The 12598-nt window shown below is 54.0% G+C and overlaps 6 protein-coding genes across 6 annotated transcripts; 2 read left to right on the top strand and 4 right to left on the bottom strand.

Annotated features, from left to right (window-relative positions):
- Positions 1-113: 113 nt before the first annotated feature.
- BJX68DRAFT_238309 (putative C6 transcription factor) lies at positions 114-3762 on the bottom strand. The gene has a single exon (XM_071040330.1). It carries the CDS (start codon positions 3736-3738, stop codon positions 496-498), a length of 3243 nt encoding a protein of 1080 aa, XP_070898300.1. The 5' UTR covers positions 3739-3762; the 3' UTR covers positions 114-495.
- A 378-nt stretch (positions 3763-4140) lies between these two features.
- Positions 4141-5713, bottom strand: BJX68DRAFT_267481 (major facilitator superfamily domain-containing protein; the record flags this gene model as incomplete). Its single annotated transcript, XM_071045830.1, has 3 exons — positions 4141-5385; positions 5429-5497; positions 5543-5713. 3 exons carry the CDS (start codon positions 5711-5713, stop codon positions 4141-4143), a joined length of 1485 nt encoding a protein of 494 aa, XP_070898299.1.
- A 702-nt stretch (positions 5714-6415) lies between these two features.
- Positions 6416-7990, top strand: BJX68DRAFT_276237 (cytochrome P450; the record flags this gene model as incomplete). The annotated part of the gene is made up of 3 exons (XM_071048046.1): positions 6416-6469; positions 6530-7066; positions 7112-7990. The coding sequence occupies 3 exons, from the start codon at positions 6416-6418 to the stop codon at positions 7988-7990; spliced, it is 1470 nt and encodes a 489-aa protein (XP_070898298.1).
- BJX68DRAFT_238306 (putative flavin-containing amine oxidasedehydrogenase) lies at positions 7805-9877 on the bottom strand. The gene is made up of 3 exons (XM_071040329.1): positions 9708-9877; positions 8272-9624; positions 7805-8203 (listed from the first exon to the last, which is right to left on the bottom strand). The coding sequence occupies exons 1-3, from the start codon at positions 9762-9764 to the stop codon at positions 8045-8047; spliced, it is 1569 nt and encodes a 522-aa protein (XP_070898297.1). The 5' UTR covers positions 9765-9877; the 3' UTR covers positions 7805-8044.
- A 124-nt stretch (positions 9878-10001) lies between these two features.
- BJX68DRAFT_99547 (uncharacterized protein) lies at positions 10002-11185 on the bottom strand. Its single transcript, XM_071050161.1, has 3 exons — positions 10470-11185; positions 10337-10418; positions 10002-10286 (listed from the first exon to the last, which is right to left on the bottom strand). The coding sequence occupies exons 1-3, from the start codon at positions 11005-11007 to the stop codon at positions 10175-10177; spliced, it is 732 nt and encodes a 243-aa protein (XP_070898296.1). The 5' UTR covers positions 11008-11185; the 3' UTR covers positions 10002-10174.
- A 50-nt stretch (positions 11186-11235) lies between these two features.
- On the top strand, positions 11236-12438 carry BJX68DRAFT_99532 (bZIP transcription factor). Its single transcript, XM_071050160.1, has 2 exons — positions 11236-11487; positions 11535-12438. The coding sequence occupies exons 1-2, from the start codon at positions 11464-11466 to the stop codon at positions 12222-12224; spliced, it is 714 nt and encodes a 237-aa protein (XP_070898295.1). The 5' UTR covers positions 11236-11463; the 3' UTR covers positions 12225-12438.
- Positions 12439-12598: the final 160 nt, after the last annotated feature.

Raw genomic sequence — 12598 nt, 5'->3', positions numbered from 1 at the left:
TTTTTTTTTTGCCGGGAATCCTTCTCCTACGGATACATGTGAGAATATTCCAGCTGCATCTCTGGAATTTAGTTGGGTCTGCTGCGCATGCTGCGAAGAATATATATATTTCCATCGAAACCATCATCATCTGCGATAGAATATGGATGAGTTACACACTTGGTAAGAATGAATTTCAAATAGCAACTCTCACGCGGCTATATCACGATAGGTAGGTTCACCAGTACGACGACAAGCAAAGGAACCCATCCCATCCGCAACGCTATATCCAACCAGCCAAGCAAGATACAAGCAGAATGCGACCTCCCATGGTATCCGCCAAAACCCAGAACATACCATGACCCACCCTGGCAAACAGATAGCTCAAGAACCAAAAAGGTAAAAAAAAAAGAGTATAGAACACAGCTTCATTGAATAGTACATAGACCTTTCATATCATATCACGACCGAAGGAATCAATCAATCAATCAACCACCAAATCAACATGGCACCCACTTAATTATCCTTCCTCGGCAATCCCCCAATCCCTAGATCATACCCCGCCATAGGCCCAAAGGCAGCCATTTCGGCGCCCGCATCCGGCTGCTGCGCCGTCGCATCCATGCCGGCGCCGGCGCCGATCGGGTCGAGGTTGAATGGAAGAAACCACGCGCTTGGCTGGTAGAATTCGCCTGTGCCCGAGGGCGCGTTGGGGTCTAGTTGACCCCCGAAAATCCCGCATGTGTCTTGCGTTGCTGCTGCTGCTGCGGCGGCGGCTGCGCCAGGTGGGGCGCCTGCGGCGCCGACGTCCTGCCCGCCGTTTAGAGATGTGAAGGGGTTTTGGTGCGGGTCGCCGGGGACGTAGGAGGTGGGTGAGGGCTTGAATCCTGCGAAGGAATCGTAGACGAATTGCCGGTCGAGTTGCGGGAGTTGGTCGGTGACGGGGATTGTGAAGTCGAAGGGGCCCGGGGTGAAGTTGGGGTGTTGTCCGGTGGCGGCCTGGGCGTTGCGGTTGTGGGGGAACATGGTTGGTTGGGGGAATCCTGTTCCTGAGGTTCCGAGGATACCGGGGGAGGTTTCCATGTTGACGTCAACGATTTGTTGTTGCGAGGTGGGTGTGCTTGTGTTTTGGTCGAGGCCTGCGATGCTCTCGATCCTGCTGCCTGCGCGGGAGTGCCGGCGGCGTGGGAGAGCGGGTTGTGGTGTTGGGGAGAGGCTGGCGAAGAAGTCCTCGACGCTTTGGAGATCGGGCTTCTGGCTCATTACGGCCTCGTCGTCGTTCTTTCGCGCGTGATGCTCGGGGTCTTCCCAGTGTTGCCGTGAGACGCCGTGCGGGTACTTGTCGAACCAGTCGCCATACTGGAACATGGGTGTGACAGGCCCGTTTTGCGTGGTTACTGTGCCCTTGATTGCTGCGTCGGCGAACTGGCGGTAGCGGTCTTTGGCGCTCTCGACCATGTAGTGGAACATTCCCCAGTATTTCTTCATTTTGTTGAGGTATCGATATGTGTGTCGGAGGTTCTCCTTTGAACGAGCTTCCAGCTGCGCGTTCTTGGAAAAGATGCCCCAAATGTGCACGGTGCTGGCCGAGTATGCGCAGTACCCAGCAAACGGTACTGTGAGGGGATATGGCGCGGCGTGGTTGATGAGGGTCGAGATGTGATGCGCCGCTTCTACGGCGGCTCTTCCGGCATTGCTGAGGAACGTCCGGGGCATGTCGCGGGGCGGGCGCCCGCCGGGTGAGAGAGGAATGGCGAACTGGTTGAGGAATAGTGTGTTCTGATGGATGATAATGTGGAGGAAGAGGAACTGATTAGCGACTCGGTCTGCGGCGTGGACTTGTAGATTCTCGTATGTGAAATGTAGATGGCTCGGAAGCGAGGCAGAGAAATCCTCAATCTGCTTTCTGAGGCGCGAGTATCCCGACTCTGGCGACCACAGTGGATGACTATCTCGCCGCTTTCCGCCGAGGTTGAGATAGTCCACAATCCGACCCCAAATAACGACGGCGCGAATAATATAGGCGAGCACGCCCATATTCGATCTCGCATTGGATAGCTGCCCGACGTCCTCTGGAACGGGGTTCAACACATTACCCTCCAAGTCTTCTGTAGGCCCCGGAATCTCCATCTGAAAATGCGTCTCCTTGATCGGAAGCTGTATCTGGAGGAATTTCTCGTTACCGATTGGCGGACGCTGACTCCCTGATGAGTTATACCGGTCCATCAAAAAGCACGCCCACATTGTGCGCCGCCGTATTTCTCGGTCTGTGAAACTAAGTTGTGTACTGCCGCCATTCGTTTGGGTGAGGAGGGGATCGTAATCGAGCTCTCGGTGCAGCTGGAGCGCATACGCCATGCGCATGGCCTGGCCACCAAACGACCAACTCCGTCCGCCATGGCATGTACCGAATTCGTGAAGCCCGAGTAGTAGGAACACTGTTAAAATCGTGATATTCGGCTCGTCATGTCGCTTCAGCGCGATATTCGCAGCGGGGCTGGCCCAATTCTCTCCGCGCAGAAACGGGGGCTCGGAGTTGATCTGCGGATGCGTCGAGAATCTCGCGGAGACAGCGCAGACAGCAAGGATAAGCACAGGAGGTACCGTCCGTGCCTTGAGCCTGCGCATGAAGCTCGGCTTGTGAAGCAACAAATACGACTGCCCATAAACGCAATCAAAGAAGACCTCCGACAGATGCTCCTGAATCTCCAACGAAGGGAGAAACTCCACCCCCTCAGTCATCAAACTCGGCCCATCATTCGACTTGCCCTCACGACGCATCGGAAACGTATCCTGCGGCGCATTGCTCCTACCCGCACCACGCGCCCACTCCTCCATCTCAGCCTCGAACGCCTCATCAGCGGTCCTCTTCTTCTGACTCTTCGTCGTCGCCGCTTGGGCCTGACTCTGGTTCTGACCCTGGCTCTTCGCCGCCTGGCCCGGCGGCGGCGGCCGCACATTCGACCGCCCAATGGACGCCATATCCCTCGCCTCGTCCTTGGGTATCGTTTTGATAACCCGGTCCTCCATCCGCTTCAGCCGCTTATCCAACATAGCCATGTAGTCCGTCCGCGGGGCTGCCTTGCGCGTCGTCACCTTGTACACGCAGGGGATCCGCGACCGCGAGCAATGCTTGCACGCGGGCTTCTCGCCCGAGCACCGAATCTTTTTCCGCCGGCAGGCAATGCACGCCAGCGGGAGCCGCTTCCGCTCCTTGCCGGCTTTTGTCTTCATCTCGCTCCAGGCGGGCTTGTTGTCGCCTTGCATATCGGGGTTTTGCGAGGGGTCGCCATTGTCGTCGACGGCTCCTCCTCCGGCGGTGCCGCCGGGTGTTGTTTCTTGTAGGCCATCGTGGAGGGTGGTCAATTCGTTGGCTGTTAGGGCGCTCCCAGGCTCGCGCGAGCTAGCGGGGCTGTGGGAGTCGAACTCGTCTGGGGGAGCGCTGTCGTCTTGGTGGTGCTGGTGGTGCCCGGTCAGTGGAAGCGAGGAGAGGGCCATCGGAGAGTCATCGGATTCGGGAGGGATCATGATGGGCGCGGGTACCCCAGCGACGGGGCTCGGATCATTGTTCACGGGGAAGAAGAAGGGAGGAGCAGAAAAGGGGGAGGGGGCCCAGAGGGACGACGGGGACTGGGCGTCTCGTGCGAGGTTGTTGAGAGGGCGATAATTATTGTCTGGAGGCGGAGAAGACGAGGACGGGGAAAAGCCTCGAGGGTCCGGGCCAGTCTTGGCGCTGCTGGTCGCTGCCTGGGGAAGCATTAATAACCGCCTCGTCACAGTCTCAACACACAGATCAGAGTCATCAAAATGGACAGCGAGCAGCTAGAAATTCAACTGTCGGACAGGGTGTCCTGTGCAGGTAGAGCTCTCTTTCGACAAGCGATGTCATGCGGTATAATAACTGTGACCACCATTGGACGAACCAAATGAGCTGCTCAGGCGAAAATTCGGGTGAACCAGAAGTGAGCTCTGCGGAAGACCATGGGGAAACCCTGGGGATTACTTGATGGTGCTGTGTGTCTCACTGTTGTCTACAATACGGAGGTGTATAGGGTACCCTGGGTACTGTCCTGGTTCTACCGGAATCGCCCGGAGTGCGGCTCTTACTTCGGTTGTTATAAGGTTCATGCTTTTCACTGCAAGTGACTGTAGCGGGTCTATCTAACATCGGTAGCGGAACCCAAATGTACCCCAGTCGGTCAGATCTTCATCCCTTTTTGTCAGTTCAGTGGTCCGTCTTATGAGTGGGGAGACTTCAGTGCTTCCTGTTAGACCGGATTGCGCAGCTACATCCCTTAGGATCCTTCCTTCTTGACGATCGCGACGTTTGTTCTCGACACGGAGGTATACATGCAGAGAGAGGGCCAGCGTTGCTGCGAGGGCGTAGCAGATCAGAATTATCCGGAAAGAAGTCTCATAAGCTGGTGCTTCACTCGCCCGAAACAGATGAGGACCTGCGATATTTCCCACGCAGTATGCGACGAACATTGACCCTGTCATGGTCATTTTCTTGGTGACACCCTTGTAGTTTGACTGGGCTAGGGACATGGTCAGAGGCAGCGCACCGGGCCCTACAGCGAGGAGAAAGAAACCGAGAAGCTGGGTAGCTTGCGAGATATGGTAGATGCGCGCGTGAATCAATGCACTTCCGGTGCCGGCAAAGGCGAGGATAAGCGCAATAAGGATGCAGTTGACTTTCCGAAACTTGCCTGCGAGCCAGCCTGTGTAGGTGACTGTTGCGCCGCCGATGATGCTAAACGGGATATTGACCAGCGTCGACTGCAGAGCTGTAAACCCGAAGGACTCGATGACAAGGTTGGCAAAGTTCTGAATGCCTCCGTTGGGGATCTGTGTCAGAAAGGCGATTGCAAGGAGATGCCATGTTTTTGGGTCGCGGAAACACTCGACAGCTTGGTCGCGGTTCCAGCTTGTTCCCTCTGTGCGGCCTGTTCCGGCAGTGATGACCCGGTGGCTGATTAATTCCTTTTCCTCTTCCGTTAAGAACGAAGCAGTCGAGATACTACTGGGAAGGAACGCGAGAAGCGCAAATGCCCATACAAAGGTGGTGAGACCCAGGATGATGAACATCCACATCCACGGCCGGAGAGGATGCTCGACATGGCCGATGCCATAGGCCAAGATGCTGGCTAGAAGACCACCGATCGAGTTTCCCGCAAACCAGATAGCAGTGCGAACGGGAATCTCGTCACGCGTGTACCATGTCGAAGTGATGAACATGAAGGCCGGTGTTATGGTCGCCTCTGCGACTCCGAGAAAAAAGCGGACAACCAGCAGTCCGCTATAGTTGAAGCAAGCAGATGTCAACGCCACAACCACGCCCCAGAAGAGAGTGTTCACAGCCAGATATTTGGCGACCGGCAGCCGGGGGATGAGAAGACTGGTGGGCTGATTTGTGAGCGAGAGCTTTGAAGATGGACAGAGCGCATACCAATTCCCAGACGAGGTATCCAATGTAAAACATACTCGAGACCCAGCTGTATTGTTGTCCATGTAGATGCTAGGGAGGTCAGTGACCCTGCCAATGCTAGAATGGAAGACATACAGTATCGTCGATCAAGCCAAAGACGGCAGCACTGGACAGGATGGTCTTGTCCATGAAGCTCAGCATGTATGTTGTGAACAGCAGGGGAATTAATCGCCGGTCAATCTTGCGGAGCAGCTGCGACGGAATAGCTGTATTTGCGTCATGGTTATTGCTAGAATTGATATTCATCTGATGCCTCAGCTGTTGGGCCTTGGATGGTTGGAGGGGTGAAGAGGAAGAAGCTCTTATCGATCGGTGGAGATGTTCTCTGCCTTTTGAGCTTATCGGACATCTCCGCTTGGCGCCCCGGAAAAGAGCGATCTATCATCTTTATTCAGTGACATGGGCTTTGAGTGTGCTGGAATATGTACATAAAACATCTAAAGGATTCTAGATATCTATAATGGTCATTGTTGGGAATGATAGCGCATAGATGGCTATAGATGGACAATATAGCCAGATCTATATGCCAACAGCACCCACGGTTGCAGAAAGAAAAAGCCTTCACATAGAACCCTATAAGCGAATATAACCCATTTTTTTACTGTGAACACTTTCGAGCAGTTTTTTTTTTTTTTTTTTTTTTTCAAGTTAGCAAGCAAGGGGACGTTGAGAGAAAGGCGTAGGGCATTGCTTGGGGCGAGGGTCGAATAGACAATGATATATGGAAATACACGCTATAGACACACCCTGGAACCATCTGCCGTGCAACTCAGAATTTCCTTTCCCTTAGAAATTTGTGGGGGAAAGGGAGTATTTCGTGGAGCGGAAATGTGGACAGGTCGGGTCAGCCACTTCCCCAACTATCAGATCCCATGCGGGGAAGACCAAGTATAAATGTTTCTTTTCAGGAGCTCAGACTGTCCTCCATTAAATCCCTCCATACTCACCATGGAGCGAGTCTGGATATACACGAGCATTGCGCTCGCCCTCTGGATCATCCAGGTACTTCCCTTTCCCCAACACTCGAACACCTACTTTCCTAACACAATCCAACACAAACAGTGCCTCTATAAATTCCTAACCTCCCCGCTCCGCGCCGTCCCTGGTCCCTTCTACACAAACTTTACTCGCCTCCCCCTCAAAATCTCTATAACAACCGGCAACCGAATCTACTTCATCGACGCCCTGCACAAAGCCCACGGCCCAATCGTCCGCATCAGCCCCGACGAAGTCTCCATCTCATCTCCTGCAGAATTCAAAGAGATCCATCGCGCTGGGTCCCCGTTCCTCAAGAGCGAATGGTACAGTACGTTCACTATGGGCAGTCGGCCTGGGGTGTTTGATATGCGGGATCCGAAGATGCATGCTGCGAGAAGGAGGTTGTTTGCCCGGGCGTTTTCGAAGAGTGAGTTGAGGAGTCAGTGGGAGGGGGCTGTTAGGGAGAAGGTGAAGCTTGCTGTTGAGAAGATGAAGATGGAGATGGAGATGAACGGTGGGACGGGGAGGTGTGATGTGCTCAAGTGGTGGACGTTTCTTGCGACGGACGTTAGTGGGCATTTGATGTTTGGGGAGAGCTTTGATATGTTGAGTGTTGGGATGGTACGACTCTTTACTACTCATTAACATATTACTGACTGACTCCAGAAAAACGAGTACATCCACGTCCTCGAATCAACCATGAAGGGCTCCGGTATCAACGCCGAACTCCCCCTTGTCGGATTCATTGGCCGACACCTCCCCATCCCCAGTGTCAAGGCAATGTTCCGTGCAAGCGACTACCTGTCAGAGTACGGTCGTCGTGCAGTGACCAACAGCCGCGCAGCTAGCGACTCCACGCGAAACATCTTCTCGGGAATGATACACGAGTCTGAGAAGGGCAGTGTGGCGCTCTCTGACCTCGACGTCATTGTAGAAGCAGGGAACCTTATCGTTGCAGGCTCGGACACGACGGCTGTCACTCTGACATATCTCGTCTATGCTGTTCTTCGCGACCCTCGTCTACAAAAAGAGATAGAAGATGAAGTGCAGGCTCTTGCAGACGACTACGACGACGCAACGCTGGAACAACTCCCACTTCTCAACGCCGCAATCAAGGAAACACTCCGTCTCTACGGCGCTGCCCCCGGCTCCCTTCCCAGATCCGTCCCCGAAGGCGGCGCAACGTTCTTGGGCTACTACATCCCCGAGGGAATGACCGTCAGCACGCAGAGCTACACCATCCACCGCGACGAGAACATCTTCCCGGACCCCGAAACCTTTGATGCGTCACGCTGGCTACCCGGAAAGGAAGGAGAAGGAGTATCAAGCCAAGCACAGGCCGCATTCTCACCATTTGGTGCCGGCGCTCGAACGTGCCTGGGTATACATCTGGCATACATGGAACTGCGTCTGGCAGCGGCGGAGTTCTTCCGGCAGTGTAAGGGGGTGAGACTGGCGCCGAGCGTGAGCTGTGAGACGATGAAACCGGAGAATTATTTTTTGATTGCGCCGCGGGGCCATCAGTGTGAGATTGTGCGGGGATGATGGTATTGATGGACAATCTAGTAGTAGTTTTCGAGTAGCATCTACCTGATGCAATCAAATGCGCTTCTTATCCTGCGGTTTATACCGCACCCCATGCGAGAGAAGAAGATATTTTGAAAACAGCCCCGTCGCAAAGTCATCAAACTCTTCATAAGTCGCACCAAGCCGGTACGCCGCTGCAATACCAGAGATACACGCGATCTCATGCATATTCTATACGCCATTAGCATCCTACCTCGCTCAAGAATCCCATAGAAATATCTAAAAAGAGTGAAACTCACCACAAGAGTCCAAGCCCCGGCAAAAGCCGTGCTATTCTTCCCATTAACAAACATCATCCCAGGGACAACCCGCAGATAATGCTGCCACCGGTGTCCAAACTGATGCCACCACTTCTCCCCAATAACCTTGTTTTCGTCAATCGCATCCTTCGTCCACAGATCCGACCGCTCCTTATCCAGGAAAGTCGTCTGATAAACATGCCTCTCCGGCGCCAGCGGCGCATTCCCTTCCCCAACCGCCTCGCGGAACTGGTGCTGGTAGTTCGAGCAGTCAAAGCCCATCTCGATCTTATCCTGCTCGGACTCGTACGAGTGCGTAAAGTACATGGGCGCAAACCCGCGCCACCCGTTTGTCTCGCAGACGGGCGGGGATGTCGTTGCGAAGGAAAGCTGGTCCTGACGCTTTGTGCTTGCGCTCGTGATCCGGTCGGAGCAGAGCTCGTCGCGGAATCGGGTCTCGAAGATGCTGTTGAAGTACGCGGCGTCGCTGTGTGTGATTGTGACGTCGTCGTAGAACTTGACGCCGCCCAGAACGTATCGCTCGCGCCACGTCGCGTGTCGACCCAGCAGCTTCAGGCTCTCGTCGGCGGGTGTAGCGAGGACAAGCTCGTCGAAGGACTCTGTCCGCTCGCCCTCGGGCGTATGCAGTATCAGCACGACGCCACCGGGGCCGGATTTCCGAGATACAATATCGACCGTCGTGCTTAGGAGAAGTCTCACCTCCTTCCCCTGCTCGAGATCCGTCGACCACGCATGGTAGAATTCGCTCAGCCGGGGGAACGTATACATTGTCGGCAGATTCGTTAAAAGTCCATCAGGGTCATACGTCCAAAGCCCCATCTGCGGATCATCCATGAGCCGCTCCAGCAGCGCAGCGGAGATATTCGGAGTCTGGTTGCCCGTTCCTAGGAATAATGCCAGCAATGGCAAGAGCATACGATTCCCAAACTCCGTGCTGAACCGGAAGAGCTTCAAGATAACCTTTACGGGAACGATTCCCAACACAGGGAGAAAGTACTTAATAACCTTCAAGACCCGTCCCAACTTCCGAATCTCAGCCGCGAAGCTATCGACGAGGGGACTGGGGAAGACATTGGTGAAAAACGCATCGGGGCCCTTTCCAAAGGAGACTTGGAGCTTCACTTCGTGCGGGGAGAACCCGTATCGGCTGAAGAAGCGGAATGTATGCTTGAAGATGCCCGATCCACCTTGTACACCGTCGTTTAGCCACGATGCGCCGTGTTGCTTTGGATCTAGGTCTAGGGAAGTTGCTTGGCCGCCGGTTTGGCCGACGCTGTCGATTAGAGTTACGGTGAATTTGTCCGTGTGCTTGGCTAGGGCTGTGGCGCAGGACTGGGGATTTAGTTAGAATTTTAGAATCGCCCACTGAGGTAATATCTATGGGGATGTGTGGGGATAAACGTAGGTATACGTACCATACCAGCCGCGCCGGCCCCGATGACTGCAACTCGTTTCTTTTGCTGGGTGGCCATTGTAATCGACTCTAGTTGGCTATTGTTCGATCTACAATAATCTCAAATCTGATCTGAATAATAAGACCCGGCTGGTCATTGATGTAGGTATAGTATAGTAAGGTGGTGATGTCATACCGGCCGCATATACGATCGATCTCAGATCGATCAGATATCCCGTCATGCATAGATCAGAGCGATAAAACTTTGCAGAGAATATAATGAGAAACTCAATTCCGGCCGCTTGCAGGAGATGCATGCGGAATGGTTGTTTTGTACATGCTGGGCAAATATACACTGGGAAATAGGAAATAGATAGCGTCGATGCTGGCTGATGGGCAAGGAGAAGGTCTTTTCAAGGATACCGAGTGCTAGACATCGCTCTCGCCTGGCTGGCTGGATTTCTTCAAGCAGCCTCAGTCTGAAGCGTCTCACTGAGCCTTTGGCCGGTCTGGCTCACGAGGACCACCGCCCGCCAACGACGCCACTATCTCTTCTCCTAGGACATGCAGATTCCACGACGGAAAGACGAGCCATGCTCCGCTGGACAGGCATTAGCATCTGAACAATAAAGGCCGTGGGTAATCACGTACTTGGGAATGATCCATAGGATGATAAGGGTCCACATATCATTGTGCCCGATGTTCTCAAAACCATTGCAATACTCTTGCACCCCTAGATTTCGTTAGCCTCAAATCAGAGTATATGGAAGTGAAGTGTGCTTACAGTAAAGAATGGTCTTTGACAGAGTCATAACGGACGCACTGAAAGCAACAAGCAGCGCAATCGCCCCCGTCCGACCACCAACGACCCTCTCCCCGGTAAAAGCACTCCATAACCTTTGCGACTTGCTCCCGCGACTGGCGCCCGTCGCCGGAGTCCCGTACTTGTAAACAATCCAGAGGTAGTACAGGTATGCAGCCGTCTCCGCAAGATTGAGGTACGTCTGAGCGGCCGTGAACCCATTGTGCGCATTATACGCCGGCCATCCGTAGATGTAGTCAACGGTCCCGTAGAGCGCGTACGGGGTCCAGATGGGCGAGTGCCACTTTCCTCCCGGCATCGAGTGCGGACGGAGAAGCACGTAGCCGGCGTCCCAGAGGACGAGCGGACAGGAGATGAGGAGCCATAGGCTGACGGCGGCTGTTGGGGTGTGTACCCAGTTTGTGGATGAAGGAGTGCTGTCAGTTGATCTGGAGGGGGTCACAGACCTCGAGTTTGGTGCGGGCGGGAATTCCTGCGGGTGATGGCGAGTGGAGACCATGATCGCGATATATAGATGTGGAGAGGCGAAAGTCGCGATCTGACCTATATTGTGGACTGTGATGGATATATCCTGCGATAACTCGAGCTACTGTAGAAGGAGGACAAAGCAAAGTGAGAAGACTCGCAAGTTCAGGGGGTGCAACTGAGGGGAAATGGTACGAGCGAGGAATCCGCGGCAAGCCCAGAGTGTGACGTTGCTGGCCACCCTGACAATCGCCCCCGCGGGCAGACGATGGTTATATGATTCCAATCGGATTTCTTGGTCAATTATATTTTCTCATCTTTCCGTATAGTAGACTTGGACGATTTTCCGATGAATAGGAGACCCCGCCAAGCGAGGCACCTCAGCGCACAATCACGTGACCTCCAATTTTCCCCAAGTTTTCTTTTTGCGTTGTTTTTGACCGGACTTGAAACCCGGCATAACAGCTGCTAGCTGATCATCACAGGCAAGATGGACTCTGCGGTGGAGAAAAAGGTGCGCATAGACTTGAAAACGCTCTAAGTCACATCTGACTGGATTAGCGACTCGAGAAACTCGCCCGTGTGAGAGAGAACCAGCGCAAAAGCAGAGCGAGACGTCAAGATCATCTTCACGATCTCGAGCAGAAAGTGCTTGGCCTGCAAAAAGAGCTTGATCGCAGAGATGTGGAGAACAGACTCGCCGTCCAGAAGCTGGAGGCTGAAAACAAAAAGTTAAGGGATCTCCTCTCTGCCTCGGGTGTTCCGTCGGACGCGCTGAACGCGTATCTCCAGAGGATGGACAACCCGGTGATGGCGCAAAAGGTTGCAATCCCGGCTCTTCAGCGGTCAAATATGAAGACAGCGTCTTCATGTGCTCAGAAGCTTACTAGCGAGTCGTGTACCTCGGACATCCCGGAGGATAAAAACACAACCATTGAGACAACTACAAATATCGCGACAGAAGTACGACCTGGAAAAGCCGAGAAGACCCCTGCCCCCGAGATAGAGTCATTCTGTGGCTGCTCGCCCGAGGAAGGATTGGAGTCCCTGCCCATTAGCGAGCGCGTTCTAAACACGACATTCTGCGGGATTGCCGAGCAGTTGGTCGAGCAGTACAACACGCGCGGGGTGGACATCTCTGAAATTCGAGAGAAGCTACGCGAAGGATTCTTTCGTGGCCTCGCTGAAGAAGGGTGCAGAGTGCAGAATCAGATTCTATTTCAAGTTCTGGATGAAATAAGCGGACAATAGGAGTCATATCTCCGGATGCCGCACCTTCCCTGTAGGGTTGAATCCAGCCGAGGTAGTCGCGATCGAGGGTTGTCCCGAATAGGAAGGGGCGACTAGGCCCCGAGTCCATCGCACCTGCCTTGCGAGAGGTATTATTACTGCTAGTTACAGGAAGGCGCAGAGGGCTTCCAAACAGGAAGGAGCGACCGCTACCGGGCGATCCATCGCGCCTTCCATATAGGGTTGGATTTCATCCGAGGAAGGTGCGGTGAAAGTAATAGGAAGGGCCGACCAGGCACCGGGTCCTTCGCACCTTCCTTACGAGAGGTAATTGTTGCAAACCAAGAAGGCACGGACAGGAAGGAGCAACCGCTATCGATTCAACGTGCCTTCCA

The sequence above is a fragment of the Aspergillus pseudodeflectus genome (genome assembly GCF_044049435.1).
Source record: "Aspergillus pseudodeflectus strain CBS 756.74 chromosome Unknown BJX68scaffold_25, whole genome shotgun sequence".
NCBI classification, from domain to species: Eukaryota; Fungi; Ascomycota; class Eurotiomycetes; order Eurotiales; family Aspergillaceae; genus Aspergillus; species Aspergillus pseudodeflectus.
The sequence above is the reverse complement of the archived record's forward strand: the minus strand, read 5'-3'. Positions and strand labels throughout refer to the sequence as shown.